Source organism: Micropterus salmoides, unplaced genomic scaffold (assembly GCF_014851395.1).
Source record: "Micropterus salmoides isolate LMB-PRFRI ecotype aquatic unplaced genomic scaffold, ASM1485139v1 Ms_hic_scaffold_11, whole genome shotgun sequence".
Taxonomy (NCBI): Eukaryota; Metazoa; Chordata; class Actinopteri; order Centrarchiformes; family Centrarchidae; genus Micropterus; species Micropterus salmoides.
The window spans coordinates 33,345,598-33,359,713 of NW_024040152.1; the positions used below are offsets into that span (position 1 = coordinate 33,345,598).

General features: G+C 41.8%; 1 protein-coding gene across 1 annotated transcript in view; it reads right to left on the reverse strand.

Annotated features, from left to right (window-relative positions):
• Positions 1–14,116, reverse strand: part of ascc3 (activating signal cointegrator 1 complex subunit 3) — a 177,222-nt gene that overhangs the window by 124,683 nt on the left and 38,423 nt on the right. Inside the window, exons 7-8 of the mRNA XM_038712324.1 lie at positions 13,644–13,779; positions 13,216–13,341 (exon numbers count right to left, since the gene is read on the reverse strand). Coding sequence (XP_038568252.1) covers positions 13,216–13,341; positions 13,644–13,779 — 262 coding nt within the window. The remainder of the gene's footprint in view (positions 1–13,215; positions 13,342–13,643; positions 13,780–14,116) is intronic.

A 14,116-nucleotide genomic window follows, 5' to 3' on the forward strand; every position in this document is an offset into this window, starting at 1 on the left:
TGTACGGTGTTGGTTACGGTGTGTTAGCTTCCAAAGAGCAAGAAAGGTCTGTCTGTTTCCCCAAATGCTGGAAAAGTGAAGTCTGTTTGCGCCAGCTAGCATCTCCCCTCCCCTTCAGAGAAGGAAAGCTTCTACAGTAGGCTGTTTCTTTTGGCTGCTATGTAACTTAACATTAGCTCAATTTAAAGAAAGTAACTGGTAGCTGTATTTTATTACTACCTGTCCAATGTTGAGATCACCAGGTACAAACTTGGACTAAACTGGTGTATCTTACAGCTCTGTCCATTATTTTTAAGTTTTCAGATGAGTCTGGAAAAGTGGTCGTTAGGAAAAGAAAGGACGGAGGTGACTGGAGAACCCGAGGTTAGTAAAGCAAATTAGTGATACAAACTAGTCCTTTTAAGCTGATGAGGAGACGTTTCTTTTTGGATTTTAATGTTCAAATAAAATGCACCTCAGAAGGGAGGAGGTTTCTCATGTTGCCTATATTTATGTGTTGTTTATACAGATAAATGTAAAATGAAGACTCAAAAGGCAAACATGAACAATAGTTTCTATAATGATTCTGAGCTCATATTAACAGGATTTTCCATTAAGGCTTAGGGGGTGATGCCCAATGTAAAATCACTGTGGAGAGCATCATAACCAACCAAATTACTTTTCACAAATCTTATGGTTGTAGTTCCTCTCCAGTAGACTGACATTTAAGTGTTTATTTATTATCTGCTCTAGCTTTTCCAACTATTTGGTTCAGAGATATTGTGAAAATAATGGCCTCAGATGATGTGAAATTACATATTTTTCATTGGAAAATGTAAAATTTTCTTAGGGGGGAGGGTGTGCCCAAAATCCCCCACCCTCCTGACCATGACTACTACAACCACCACCAAAACATTCATCTAAAGCTCACATAAACCTATGGGAAAACACTGAAATCTTAAGGTATCACATGCTCATGGAGACAAGAGCAATGCTGCTGAGACATGCTGTGTTGGGGTTTTCTATTCAGACATACTACACGCACACACAAAATAAAATTTGTTTCACCTCCGCTGCTACACCATCCTAGGGGAAACACTGATCTCTCTCTCTCTCTCTCTCCCTCCCGTTTGGGCCCCTATGTACAAGCTTTAGATAGCTTAAAAAAGAAGTGCCTTTTCACAAATCTGCATTATTTCTAATGACTGTACTTGTAATGTTTTAAATTAAACTAGACTAAACTAAACTGAACTTACCATTCTGCAGAGGCAAAGTCTAAAAGTAACACTAAAACTAATAAAAACAAAACTAAAACTAAGCATTTTCTAAAAATAAAAACTAAACCCACGAAAACCCCACGTTAAAAACTAATTAAAACTAAAGTGAAATTGAAAGCAAAAAGTCAAAACGAAATAAAAATAAAAACCCTAAACTATTAAAACCTTGACACACAGTTGTCTAGTAGTCTCAGTACCACAGTGGTCTTGATTATTTCGATAGGCAACGTCATTAACGAATTAAAGCCTCCTCCACGCGGCTCACCTGCTGATGAATAAAGCCAACAGAGCAGACGCATACAGGGAGAGAGAGAGAGACAGGTGTAGGTGTGAGTGTGGCTGAAGAAAACAGCAGATTACAGCAGTTTGTGAGTAAACACAAATAAGGTGGAGAATAAAGAATTTAAATGGTGAAATAAGAACTAACCACCTAGAAATAGTGTAATGTGTTCTTTCAAATAAAATATAGAGATATAGCCCTCTACCACTCTGTGGGAAACACTGAGCTGTGCTATCCTGCAGTTTATTTCAGTTGGATTTTATTTGTACAGAAAAGCTCTATCCAGCAGCCTAACCTGGAGCACTTTTTATTTTCAGATGCCTCTGAGTGAGAGAAGGTCCTGTACCCTGGTGCAGAGGAAATGTAAAAGTTAATGTTTTATTATGAACACATAATTCAACTTTCACTAAGCCACGCCCCAAATGCACAAGCTGGCCAATCACAGCGCTAAACTAAACTAAACTTTTATACTGCCTGATGAAAGGTCACTATAATTTCAGGTATATAATGATATGAATATTCTATGATTATGTAATTAAGACTCTTTCTTCTGCTTGGACTAAACTAACAATAATCGACTGATTAAAATAGACTAAATAAGCTTTTATTAAAATAAGAGATTTAAGATGAGGCACCAAAATGTACAAATGAAGTAAAACATGATACATCTAATTTAATTACAGACTGAAATAAACTATGCACACACCTTTTTCAGTGAGTGACAGAAAGGTATTTTTAAGGTGATGTACTGTTGTGTCATTTGAGAGTTCTGCCACTCCATCAGACAGGACTGTAAAACCCTTGAACCCTTCACAGAAACCTTGAAGACTCGCAGCTTCTGCTTAGCAAGTCTAAGCAAACACACGGGGCCACAGTGTGCTGTGGGGGAACCGCATCAAAACTGGATTAGGAAATGCAATCAAGTGGATTAATTATGGGTGGAGGGCTGTTGAGTTCTGCCTCATCTTTGCAGGCCTGTGCTTATACACCTGCTGCTTCCTGCTCAGGAAAGGAGAGGCCAAACTGTCAACAGCCAGGAGAATCAAAGGATGTTGAGTGAGGGTTGTGATGGTGGAACACATCAGAATGAAAACAGCACCAAGCCTGCTCACTTGTTACCATCAGTTGAGAATTGAAGTACTAGCCAGCAGACCGTCATTTGACACTTCCAGCTGTATCTTTCTCACATATTTGGACACATCAACCTTCCAATTTGAGCGGTGGTTAAGAGAAACATAAAGGAGACTGCTGATCTCCTGGGATTTTCCGCACACAATAGTCTCTAGAGTTCACAGAAAATGGTGCAAGAAACAGAATTGATCCAGTGAGCTGCAGTTATGTGAGCAAAAAACACCTCGTTATTGAGAGAAGTCAGAGGTTCAACCAGACAGGAAGGTGACAGTAACTCAAATTACCAGATGTCACAACAGTGCTATGGAGAAGAGCATCTCTGAATGCACAGCACGCGGGACCTTGTAGTGGATGGGCTACAGCAGCAGAAGCCCACTCCTGTCAGTTAAGAACAGGAAACGGAGGCTACAGTGGGTGCAGACTCACCAAAACTGGACAGTAAAGACAGGAAAAATGTTGCCTGGTCTGTCGAATCTCTATATCTCTACATCACCACATACAGATGGTAAAGACAGAATTTGATGTAATCCAAGGATCCTTCTGCCTTGTGTCAACCGTTGAGGTTGGGCTGGGGGCCTTCTGGTGTGGGGAATGTTTTCTTGGCACACATTGGGTCCCTTAACACCAACTGTACATTGTATAAATGCCACAGGCTACCTGAGTACAGTTTCTGATCGTGTGCACCCCCTTATGGCCACTCATCTTTTGATGGCTACTGGATAATGCAAAGCATAGTGTCATCTCATCATGGTTCCACCAACATGACTCTCCGTCCAATACAGCACCTTTGGGATGTGTTTGAAATGGAGATTTGCAGCATAACTGATAGATATAGATCTGCAGTAAGTGTGTGATGTTGCCATGTCAACATGCAGCAGAACGTCCATGTTCACAGGGGGGATCCTACCAGGTATTAGAAAGGTGTACCTAATAATGTGACCGCTGATGTATTTATCAAACAAGGGACATTATGTGGGTATAAAGTCTCTTTAATATAAAAAGTTTACTTTGTAAAGTAAAAATTACACAACTCCGTTTTACTGATAAAATTAATGCTGTGAAAATGCTTCATGCTGAATTTATCCTATATACCATTAAAGCAACATTATGTAAGATTTGGTGCGATTGGCGCCCCTAACGTAGTGTAATTCACCGTTGTCGTACACATGCATTCATTACGACTAGCAAGTCGACAACTTTGCTAACACAGCCAAACACCGAGCAAGTGCGCCAACACAAGACACAGCAATATTACTTAGTGGTCTAGCAGAAAGAACGCCAGCTCGGCGTCCTCTTCTGTCTCTTCACCTCTGCTATTAGCTTACATTATGTCCACAGAGGCTACTTGTTTCCTCCAACAACGTCCTCTTCGGTCTCTTCAGCTCTGCTATTAGCTTACATTATGTCCACAGAGGCTCATCCTTCCTTCCTCCAACAACGTCCTCTTCGGTCTCTTCACCTCTGCTATTAGCTTACATTATGTCCACAGAGGCTACTTGTTTCCTCCAACAACGTCCTCTTCTGTCTCTTCACCTCTGCTATTAGCTTACATTATGTCCACAGAGGCTACTTGTTTCCTCCAACAACGTCCTCTTCGGTCTCTTCAGCTCTGCTATTAGCTTACATTATGTCCACAGAGGCTCATCCTTCCTTCCTCCAACAACGTCCTCTTCGGTCTCTTCACCTCTGCTATTAGCTTACATTATGTCCACAGAGGCTACTTGTTTCCTCCAACAACGTCCTCTTCGGTCTCTTCACCTCTGCTATTAGCTTACATTATGTCCACAGAGGCTCATCCTTGCTTCCTCCAACAACGTCCTCTTCGGTCTCTTCACCTCTGCTATTAGCTTACATTATGTCCACAGAGGCTCATCCTTGCTTCCTCCAACAATGTCCTCTTCTGTCTCTTCACCTCTGCTATTAGCTTACATTATGTCCACAGAGGCTCATCCTTGCTTCCTCCAACAACGTCCTCTTCGGTCTCTTCACCTCTGCTATTAGCTTACATTATGTCCACAGAGGCTCATCCTTGCTTCCTCCAACAACGTCCTCTTCGGTCTCTTCACCTCTGCTATTAGCTTACATTATGTCCACAGAGGCTCATCCTTGCTTCCTCCAACAATGTCCTCTTCTGTCTCTTCACCTCTGCTATTAGCTTACATTATGTCCACAGAGGCTCATCCTTGCTTCCTCCAACAACGTCCTCTTCGGTCTCTTCACCTCTGCTATTAGCTTACATTATGTCCACAGAGGCTCATCCTTGCTTCCTCCAACAACGTCCTCTTCTGTCTCTTCACCTCTGCTATTAGCTTACATTATGTCCACAGAGGCTCATCCTTGCTTCCTCCAACAATGTCCTCTTCTGTCTCTTCACCTCTGCTATTAGCTTACATTATGTCCACAGAGGCTCATCCTTGCTTCCTCCAACAACGTCTTCTTCGGCCTCTTCGCAGCCTCTGCCATGATCTTCATACGGCGAATACCCAGCTATCTTCTTCCAAAGAACTCACGTTGTACATTAAATACTTTTTGCTTCGTCTTATAGATTGCTTTCTAAAGCGTCATGTTGGAGCCATAAAATAATAATAATAATGAATTACATTTATACATATAGCGCTTTATCATAGATACTCAAAGTGCTTCACAGTGAAGTGGGGGGAACTCACCTCAACCACCACCAATGTGTAGCACCCACCTGGGTGATGCACGGCAGCCATTTAGCGGCAGAACGCTCACCACACATCAGCTTGAGGCAGAGAATTACTGCGGGGGATGATTAGATGGCCACTCTTTGCGACAAGTGCCATGGGACCTTTAATGACCACAATGAGTCAGGAACTCGTGTTTACGTCTCATCTGAAGGACAGCATCTCCTACAGTGCAGTGTCCATCTCTGCACTGAGGCATTAGGTTCTTATTATTAGGACCAGACCCTAGACCCTACTGGCCCACCAACACCACTTCCAACAGCTACTTAGTTTTCCCAGGTGGTCTCCCATCCAGGTACTGGCCAAGCCCAAACCTGCTTAGCTTCGGTCAATCAGCAGTAGCAGGGTTTACATTGATATTACTACTGTTATGATAAATGTCCTGCCCAGGATTCCAGTGTAACATAGTGCAGTAGCAAGCACTTGGAGCCTGAAGTGGTAATGACAGAGACACCATTCACCAGTCAGTGTATCATCAAAATGAATTTGAAGCTTTTATTTTAAAATAAAATAATAACTACTTAATAATGTTGCTTTAAAGTACAGAAAATTCCATGCCCCGCTTTATATCTTTTTTAGCGAACGGCATTATTGGTTTCTGCCAGCCTTTATTAACCCTAACACACACTTATATTACAGACGGGCCTTTATTCTTAGGTTTCCTTATTATAGTTTGGATATTTTAACATATTTTACTGAGAAGCCTCCGTGTTATCTGATCTGCCACGGTTGTACTGATGGAATTAATGCTGTGGAAATGTACATTATGCTGAATTTCCCATGAGAGCCATTAGGCCTATAGTACAGGTGATCTCACCTCCCTCAGTGTTTACCTGTCTTTTATTAGGGACCACTTTCAGTTGTCCATGCTGGCTTTTAGTTGACTGCCATTATTTGAATACCAGCTTTTATTCAAGAAGTTACGCTATGTTCAATGACTATCTGACACCATAACTGTGCAGAAGAGGGACGAACAATGAGTAGAAAATCATGAAATAAGAATGTTTTAAGTGCCAAGCAACACCAATGATACACAGAACAAATTGGGGGGGGGGGGGGGGGTCATTCATCACAATGCCTTTCAAACCCCCCTACGCCCACTATGGCGCTCCGGTTGCAGCTAAAGAGCAGAGCTTTCTGCGTTCCTTAATCAGTCTCCCTCTGTAGACTGTTTCCCTGTGGTAATGTGTCATTTCTTAGAACGTGTTAGCAGCTTGAGTGGATTCCTATCAATTAGTAGTTCATAGGAAGTGCTGTTGTCTGTGCCGTCAAGCTTCTTTCTATACTGCAGTTCCAGTATCCATTTAGCTGTTAGTATAATGATGTACATCAGCATTGTAGTAGTAGTAGTACTAGTGTACATGTCTGTTTGGTCCATCAGTACTATTTAAGAGTGACACTTGCTCTCACTCACAACACACACACTGACAACATGTAACACAACATAACTTACAGTATTTATTTGGATAAATTAGGAAGGCTTTTACCACAGTGGCAAGTGCAGGACGCCTAGACACTGATTCATTAGTTAAAAAGCGCCCTAATAAATTCTCCACTTTTAATGTTTCATAGCACTATTAAAAGGCGTACCATGCTCGCACAGCCCTGTTTCCCATTACAGCTTTCAATAAATGTCAATCGGCACTCAGTGTAAATGGGAAGAGGAGGGGGGGGGGCGACAGACTTTTCAGCCTTCCTTTCAAAGCCTTCCTAATAGCACGTAAATACTTATTAGGCATTGTGTGCCGGCGCTTTAGAGGAGTGAGGCACTTTGTTCCAGAGTTGCCCGGGCTTAAGTTAATGAATAGAGCTGCTATTTGACTGAGGCTAATTCACATCGCTCAGCAGAAGCGGTTCCATATCAATCTATATCAGTTACACAGGGACTTTCAAAGATGAAGGGGGAACTGCTAGTGAGCTAGGGAGAAAAAAAAAAAAAGAGATAAGCCTTTTAGAAAGCGTGAGAAGACAAAGATGGAGCCTCAGAATTTCCTAGCTCCTATTCAGATTGTTTAGGTTCAAGTCTTTCCAGAAGAAGCTATGACAATAATTCAGTAATGGCTGAATGTATGATAGACAGCACAAAAAAAAAAACCTGTAACCTGACAGACTCTGTACAGCAGAATCAAAACAATCTTCCTGGGATATTTATTCACCGTTTTGTTTTTTTCCCTTCCCAGGAAATGAGCTCCCTGGAGACATTTGCATCCAATTACGCCGTCTTAAATACTCCCAATAAATGGGAGACCTAGCAATACCCAAGCAGTAGGACTGGTCCTGAAACTGATTTATCCATCTCACAGATGCCTTAGATTTTTCAACTGTCTTTTGATCCTGGAGTGCAAACACTCCTCATTCTCATTCTTACAAATACTAACCATAACACTGCACTAAATTTGCAAACCCAATACAACAGATATAAGTAAGTCAAGTCATTGTTGTAATACAATATGGCACCGTTTTCCAGCTCCATGCTGCCCTTGACTTTCTTTGGTTTGTATCTTCAATAATGAATTTCTCGGAATATTGCATGTGGTGTCTTGACAAACCCGCTCCGACTGACCTAAATTGGTCTTTCTCTATTGTATTGTATTATACACAACATGTGATTTTGCACTAATCATGTACACTTTATTTCTCTTTTTGCAATAAATAAATATTCAGATTATTCTGACACTCACCCCTCCCTTTCCAAGCGTGCAGGAGAAGCTACGGTGGCCGACACGCTCTGACGGCTCTTGTGCTGAATAATATGTGTGGACCTCCATTTGTCCAAATTTCTCTTCTTTTCTTACTTCTAATAAACCAGTCGACTACTACTATTAACAACATTACGTGTTGTTGTTCTTCTTCTTCGTACGTATTCAACATAGTGACAAAAGTTGCTCTGTAGCGCTGTTTGTCCGTTCAGGCTACTGTAGAAACATGGCGGCACAGCATGGCGACTTCCATGCAAGAGGACCCGCGGCGTATGTAGACAGAAATGGCTCATTCTACACAAAGAATCAAACAGCTCCTTGGTATCGGATCCAAAGTTTAGCATAGTCAATTTGTTTTCTCCCGCTGAATCTTTTTCACTCTGCTGAATTCATCTCTTCATCTTCTTGAATTCAGTATGAGCTGCTATGGGAACCCGGCCTTCCATCCATTTTCTCCAGTTATTAATAATCCTCACCTTGGAAACGTGAACATAGTGGTTGTGGCGGTTGCTTGCTGTCCCCTGTGGTTGGCTTGTCAATTGCGTGATACTGAAATATTGCAGTTATTGTGACAGCCCTCCCCAGGATGCTACAGTCCCTACACCTCTTTGTCTAAGAGGTTTTTCATCTTTATCTTTGTGGTCAGCTGTGTTTTTCCACAAGTTACTCAGACTACTAAGACTTAAAGGGATGTAGTTGACGTGAGAAATAAATTTTAGGTTGCAGATTCTTGGTAACTAAGTCTTGGTCACAGGGATTGTGGGTAAACAGTGAGTAGTAATTAAAGTGTGCTTGTTTACAATAAACGTCTGCGAGCATGTAGGTGAGATTTTAACACAGACCGATGGATGAGACGATAGAGGTATGGGGACATCTTTGATGCTATATACATTTACATTTCCTTTTGTCAGCTCAAGGAAGAGCCACTGACTGTAAGCTAATACTCCAGATGTGATTTACAATTTACCATTGGCTGTTTGTTGAGCATGCGTGTGTTTGATAAGTACCAATTGTCTTGTTTCTTGTTATGGACAGTTCCAACTAACATATCTGGAACCTGTTCTAGTCACGTGGCCCCAGGTTCCTTTGACTTTCAAATACTACATCATTGAAGCCCTGGAGGATTAAAGCTTCAAGAAAGCATGTCTACTGACACACAGAAAAAAGCAAATCTAAATCTTAATTAACATTTAATTGGCACTTTAAGACTCACTTAATTGACATAGACAACTGTATAACTTCGACCCGTGGAGCGAATCATCTCCACCCAGCTGATGCGACACCAGCGTACACCATGATAGGTCTCATGCTGTAAGTTGTAGCTGGTAGAGTTTTGCAATATAAACATCTAGAAACTGAAGCTAGACTTGCTCTGTTTCAAGTTTACAGGTGGATTTGTGTTTCAGTTAGTTTCGGTTTCCAACCGGTCTGAAGGGGAAACAACCGGCGAAGCAATAACGTAATGCACAGCAGAGTACAGGGCAGGCAGACTTTAAATTTTTTTCTTGACATGTCAGAGACCACAGATATGAGAGTTGGATTCTGAACATGCAGAAAGTTTTGAAGATGAGCAGAAAAGCTGCTGAAACACAGGAGCTATTTAAGTCCAGGAGTTTCTAACTGAATTAAAATGAGTTAACGTGTCATTGAGGTGAAAAGATGCCACGCAAACATTTAGAGAGGTTACTTCCCCAAACAGAAGACTCGAAAGAGGACGGAAGACTAAATCATGCTGCACGTGTGCTGACTCAGCAGGTATGTTATTAAATGAGAAAAGTTGATCTACAGGGGAAACCTGAAAGCAACACAGAAAGCCTGAGAGCTGCACTGCATTAGATTCTGTTCAAGTGTTAAATGTCACCTGCAACCTAAAAATTTGTGTTTCCCTTTAGATCAGTGGTTCTGCACCCACATCCCTTATCCAAGTCCCTCATTTGCCCTGAATATTGTTGATTATTATTGTTATTGTTGCTGTTACTATTGTTATTAGTGGGGGTTCGTGAGGTCCTCCCCCAGAAAGTTTTGAGCATCAAAGACTTAATTTCTACATTTCTGCCCCAATGTCTGCCTTTTCTGCACCAATTTATGGTGGAAATGTTTTTATTTATATAAAAGGGAGACTCAAACTTCAGGTGGCAATTCAAAATTTCTTCCTTTCAAAATCAACTTATTTAAAATCATCCCTGCAGAGTCAACACACATGATCTAGTCTTCCCTCCTCTTTTGTGTCTTTGGGGAAGTAACTTCTTTAAATGTGCATGTGGCGCCTTTTCACCTCAGTGATAAATTCATTCCTTTTAATTCATTTATTGACTGGACTTTAATGATGTGAGGTTTTCTGCTTATGTTCAAAATGTTCTGCACATTCAGAATCTCTCCCTCATGTGTGTCTTCTCTGACAAGTCGAGGTGAGGTGGGTCCCCTTCACAGTACTCGCAGGTGTCGCATCAGGTGCTGGATGCTGGTCGAAGTTGCTTTCAGGGGAAGTCCGACAGCGGAAATCCCTCTTGTAAATGTGTAACCACGGTGATAACAAGGCGTTCACCGTGTTTTGCTCAGAGAGACAAACGCTTTTCCACGGTAATACCAAGAAAGAGATCGTCCATTTTCCAGGGTTTACGCAGTAAAGACCATGTGCGTACAATTTTTCAGATCAGACTCTGACTTCCCATTCCCGTGAAGGCAGCACAGTTTTCTTGCCCCCCAAGAGCCTCTCAACGCCCCCTTTTCCAAAATATTGCTTCCAGCGCCCCTCGTCGTCCTATGAATGGCCCCCGTTGAGAAACACTGCTTTAGATAAATAAAAACATTTCCATCATAAATTGGTACAGAAAGAATCAGAGGGCTGGAAATTAATTCTTAGAATGCTCAAACTTTTTATACAATTTAGCATTGAAAATTCATTATAAATTGTGTTAACATCCCGTATCAAAATCATGTCTCGTCTCGTCTCATGAGCTCAGTGTCTCGTCACACTCCTACTAGTAGGTAGAAAAAGATCTAGAGAAAAAGGAAGGAAGCCATTCACATAAGCACTGCTCATATATACAAAATGCTGTTTGACTATACAACGCTCTCTGTGGACACGTCCTTGTGCCTAATGGAAGGATTAATAGTCAAATCCTCAAAGATCACCCTGACGGGGATTGAAATTGACAAGCATTGGAGAGACCTCAGCACTCACACACACTCACACACACCTGAGCCAGTATCGCAAACTGGGAACAACAAGAGCAACGGTGTAGATGTGATTAAACCATCCGTTTATCAATTTGTCATGGCACAAGACACAGACTTCCATCCACAAACAGTCAATTACACACACACACACACACACACACAAAAGCTGGATCTTATTTATTATGATGTTCATTAGCATGAGTGACGGGAAGGTTAACAGAGGTGAGCAGTTACACTAGTCTCCTGGAGTGTGACAAAATGCTTCCGAGGTTTATGGGGATCGTACTTTAGGATCATCATCAACAAAAGGCCTGATTTGGAGAAGAAGGGGTGACCTTTTGCACTGCTGCATCTTCACTAGTGATGCAGTAATGATGGATTACAGAGCCCACTTTGGCAGACAGGATGGGAGCAGAGCCTTTCAAAGACAATAATGCGTGTGAAGCATTCTCCGTCCTCCTGCCGTACCTCTTCCCCAAAGGCCGGAGCAGACAGAGCTCTCTGCTTTTCCAACCTGCTGCCCTCTAATATGGCCCAGTGGTAGCTGGGTAAAGCCAGGGGGAATGCCTGTACCAGTATGAGTGTGGGTTTGTCAGTCAAGGTGTCAGTCAGACTGACGGGTCATTGTGTGGACTGACAGCCGGCTGAGAGCTACAGCACTTCCATTAAGAAGGAACATCACTCACTGGCCTTTACAGCCACAGTACTCTGCTGCTCGCTGACACTAACAGGGACTGTAGGTACCCCCAGGGCATCAGGCAAGGTCAACAGACATGCAGGCAAGTCCTGTTGTTCATACAAATGTACTTAAAAACACTGAGACATTGATATGCAGAGCTGATAAAGTAATCCCTCGCTGGCGTTGGAGACCCATTATATTTTCTCAGCTCTAAAGCCTGGACTCTGCTTACGGAGTCCATTTGGGTTCAGCTTTAAACAATCAATTAATAACCATTTTGATTAACTACAACTCAAAGGACCAATTTAAATGTTTAAAAGGGACATAAAAACACACATAATACAGACAACAATGTTCTACGTGATGACCATCTATATTGTTCACCTGCCAAAGCCCTAAATAAACTTCAATATATCCAATATATCAACTCTGCTGCCCGCCAGAGCACCCGTGACCACATCCCCCCTGTCCTCCAGAATCTTCCCTGGCTCCCTGTTCCCCAACACGTTCAGTACAAAATCCTCCTCCTCACGCATAAAGCCCTCCATAACAAGGCCCCTTCCTACCTCACAGACCTGCTCCACCACCACGATCCCTCCAGTAACCTCCGCTCTTCTGACACTAACCTCTTCTCACCTCAAATCAGGACCAAGCACCGTACCTGGGGCGTCAGAGCTTTCACCATCGCACCCCCCCTCCCTGTGAAACTCCTTACCCATACACATCCCAGATTGCAGCGACATGGACTCTTTCAAATCGCTTATCAAAACCCACCTATTACACCTGCTGCTGTTTGTTGTGTTGTTATTTAGATGGTCGTCCCTTTGCTCTTATGTATTTCCGCACCACATGTTTTTATGTACTGTTCATATATTTTATATTATGCTATTTATGTTTTTAGTCTGTTTTAAATGTACATAACTTCTGCTTTTACCTGTAAAGTGTCTTTGAGTGTCCTGAAAAGAGCTATAGAAATAAAATGTATTATTTTTATTATTACTACTATTACAATAACAGCATGTACTGTATTGTTCTAAAAGCTGGCAGTACACCAGAGTTGATGTTAAACGGGCAGAGACATTGCACAACGGATGCCTTACAAGATCACAACCCCAGGAAAACTAAATGTGAGGACATCATCACTGAAATAAGACCGTGAGGTGACCGTGATGGATTTGACTAAGCTGTCCTGACTTTGGAAATGTCACTGGCTGTCTTAGGAACAACACAGTAATCTAACACACACACACACACACACACACACACACACAGTGGCTCCTACCTCATCTAGTTCAGAGATGTAGACAGGTTTCTCTTCAAAGCCGATAGGCATGGGGTCGTTGGGTGGGATCTCCACCTCTTCATACATCTTACTGTTCTCCCTGCGGATTCCCTCGGGTAGAAGCATCTGAATGTCACACACACAAACACAAAGAAATGTAGAAAACACACATGACCTCAAAGAACTAAGATAACATACCTGAATTTTAAAACACATAAAACTTGGAAAGTCGTTCAAAGTTACGAAATACACAATAAGCTATATTTTCACAAAAACGTTTGTTAATTGCCATATTGTTAATGCTTCCTTAAAAGTACATAGCAGATCAAACAGTACTAATTAAATCTGTGTAATAAATCCCATAATAAAAATTCAATAATGCCACATATTATGAGGTTTTGATTAAACGTTTTCTTTGGTAACCTCACCTTAGCTCCTCCAACAAACGCAGGCGTCTTCGCGGCCTCTGCATAGCTGTCGTAGACATTGGGATATCGAATACGTTCATAAACTCTTTCTCTGCTCAGTATAGGTTCACGTCGTGCAGTCAGCAGGGCCTGCTCCCTGTGCAAGCACACACACACAAGACACATGGAACAGGAACAATTCAGAAAAGACAGCAACTGCAAATAAAAGGTGATTCATACAGTAAAACTAAGTACTTCAAGGTGAGGAGAAAGACAAAAGTAAATGACAGTCTTCTGTCAAATTAAAGGAAGAACAGAATAAACGGCAATGTCATTTCGACAAAAACATCTGCACAATGTCACATCTGCAACCACGTGGTTCCATATGTGAACCCTCAGAGCCATCGCTATTTTTGCTTTAGAATAATAGTTGATGATTGAAATGAAGAGGCACAGATGCGAGGCATTATGTTCCTTCCTAAAGTGGCTTACCT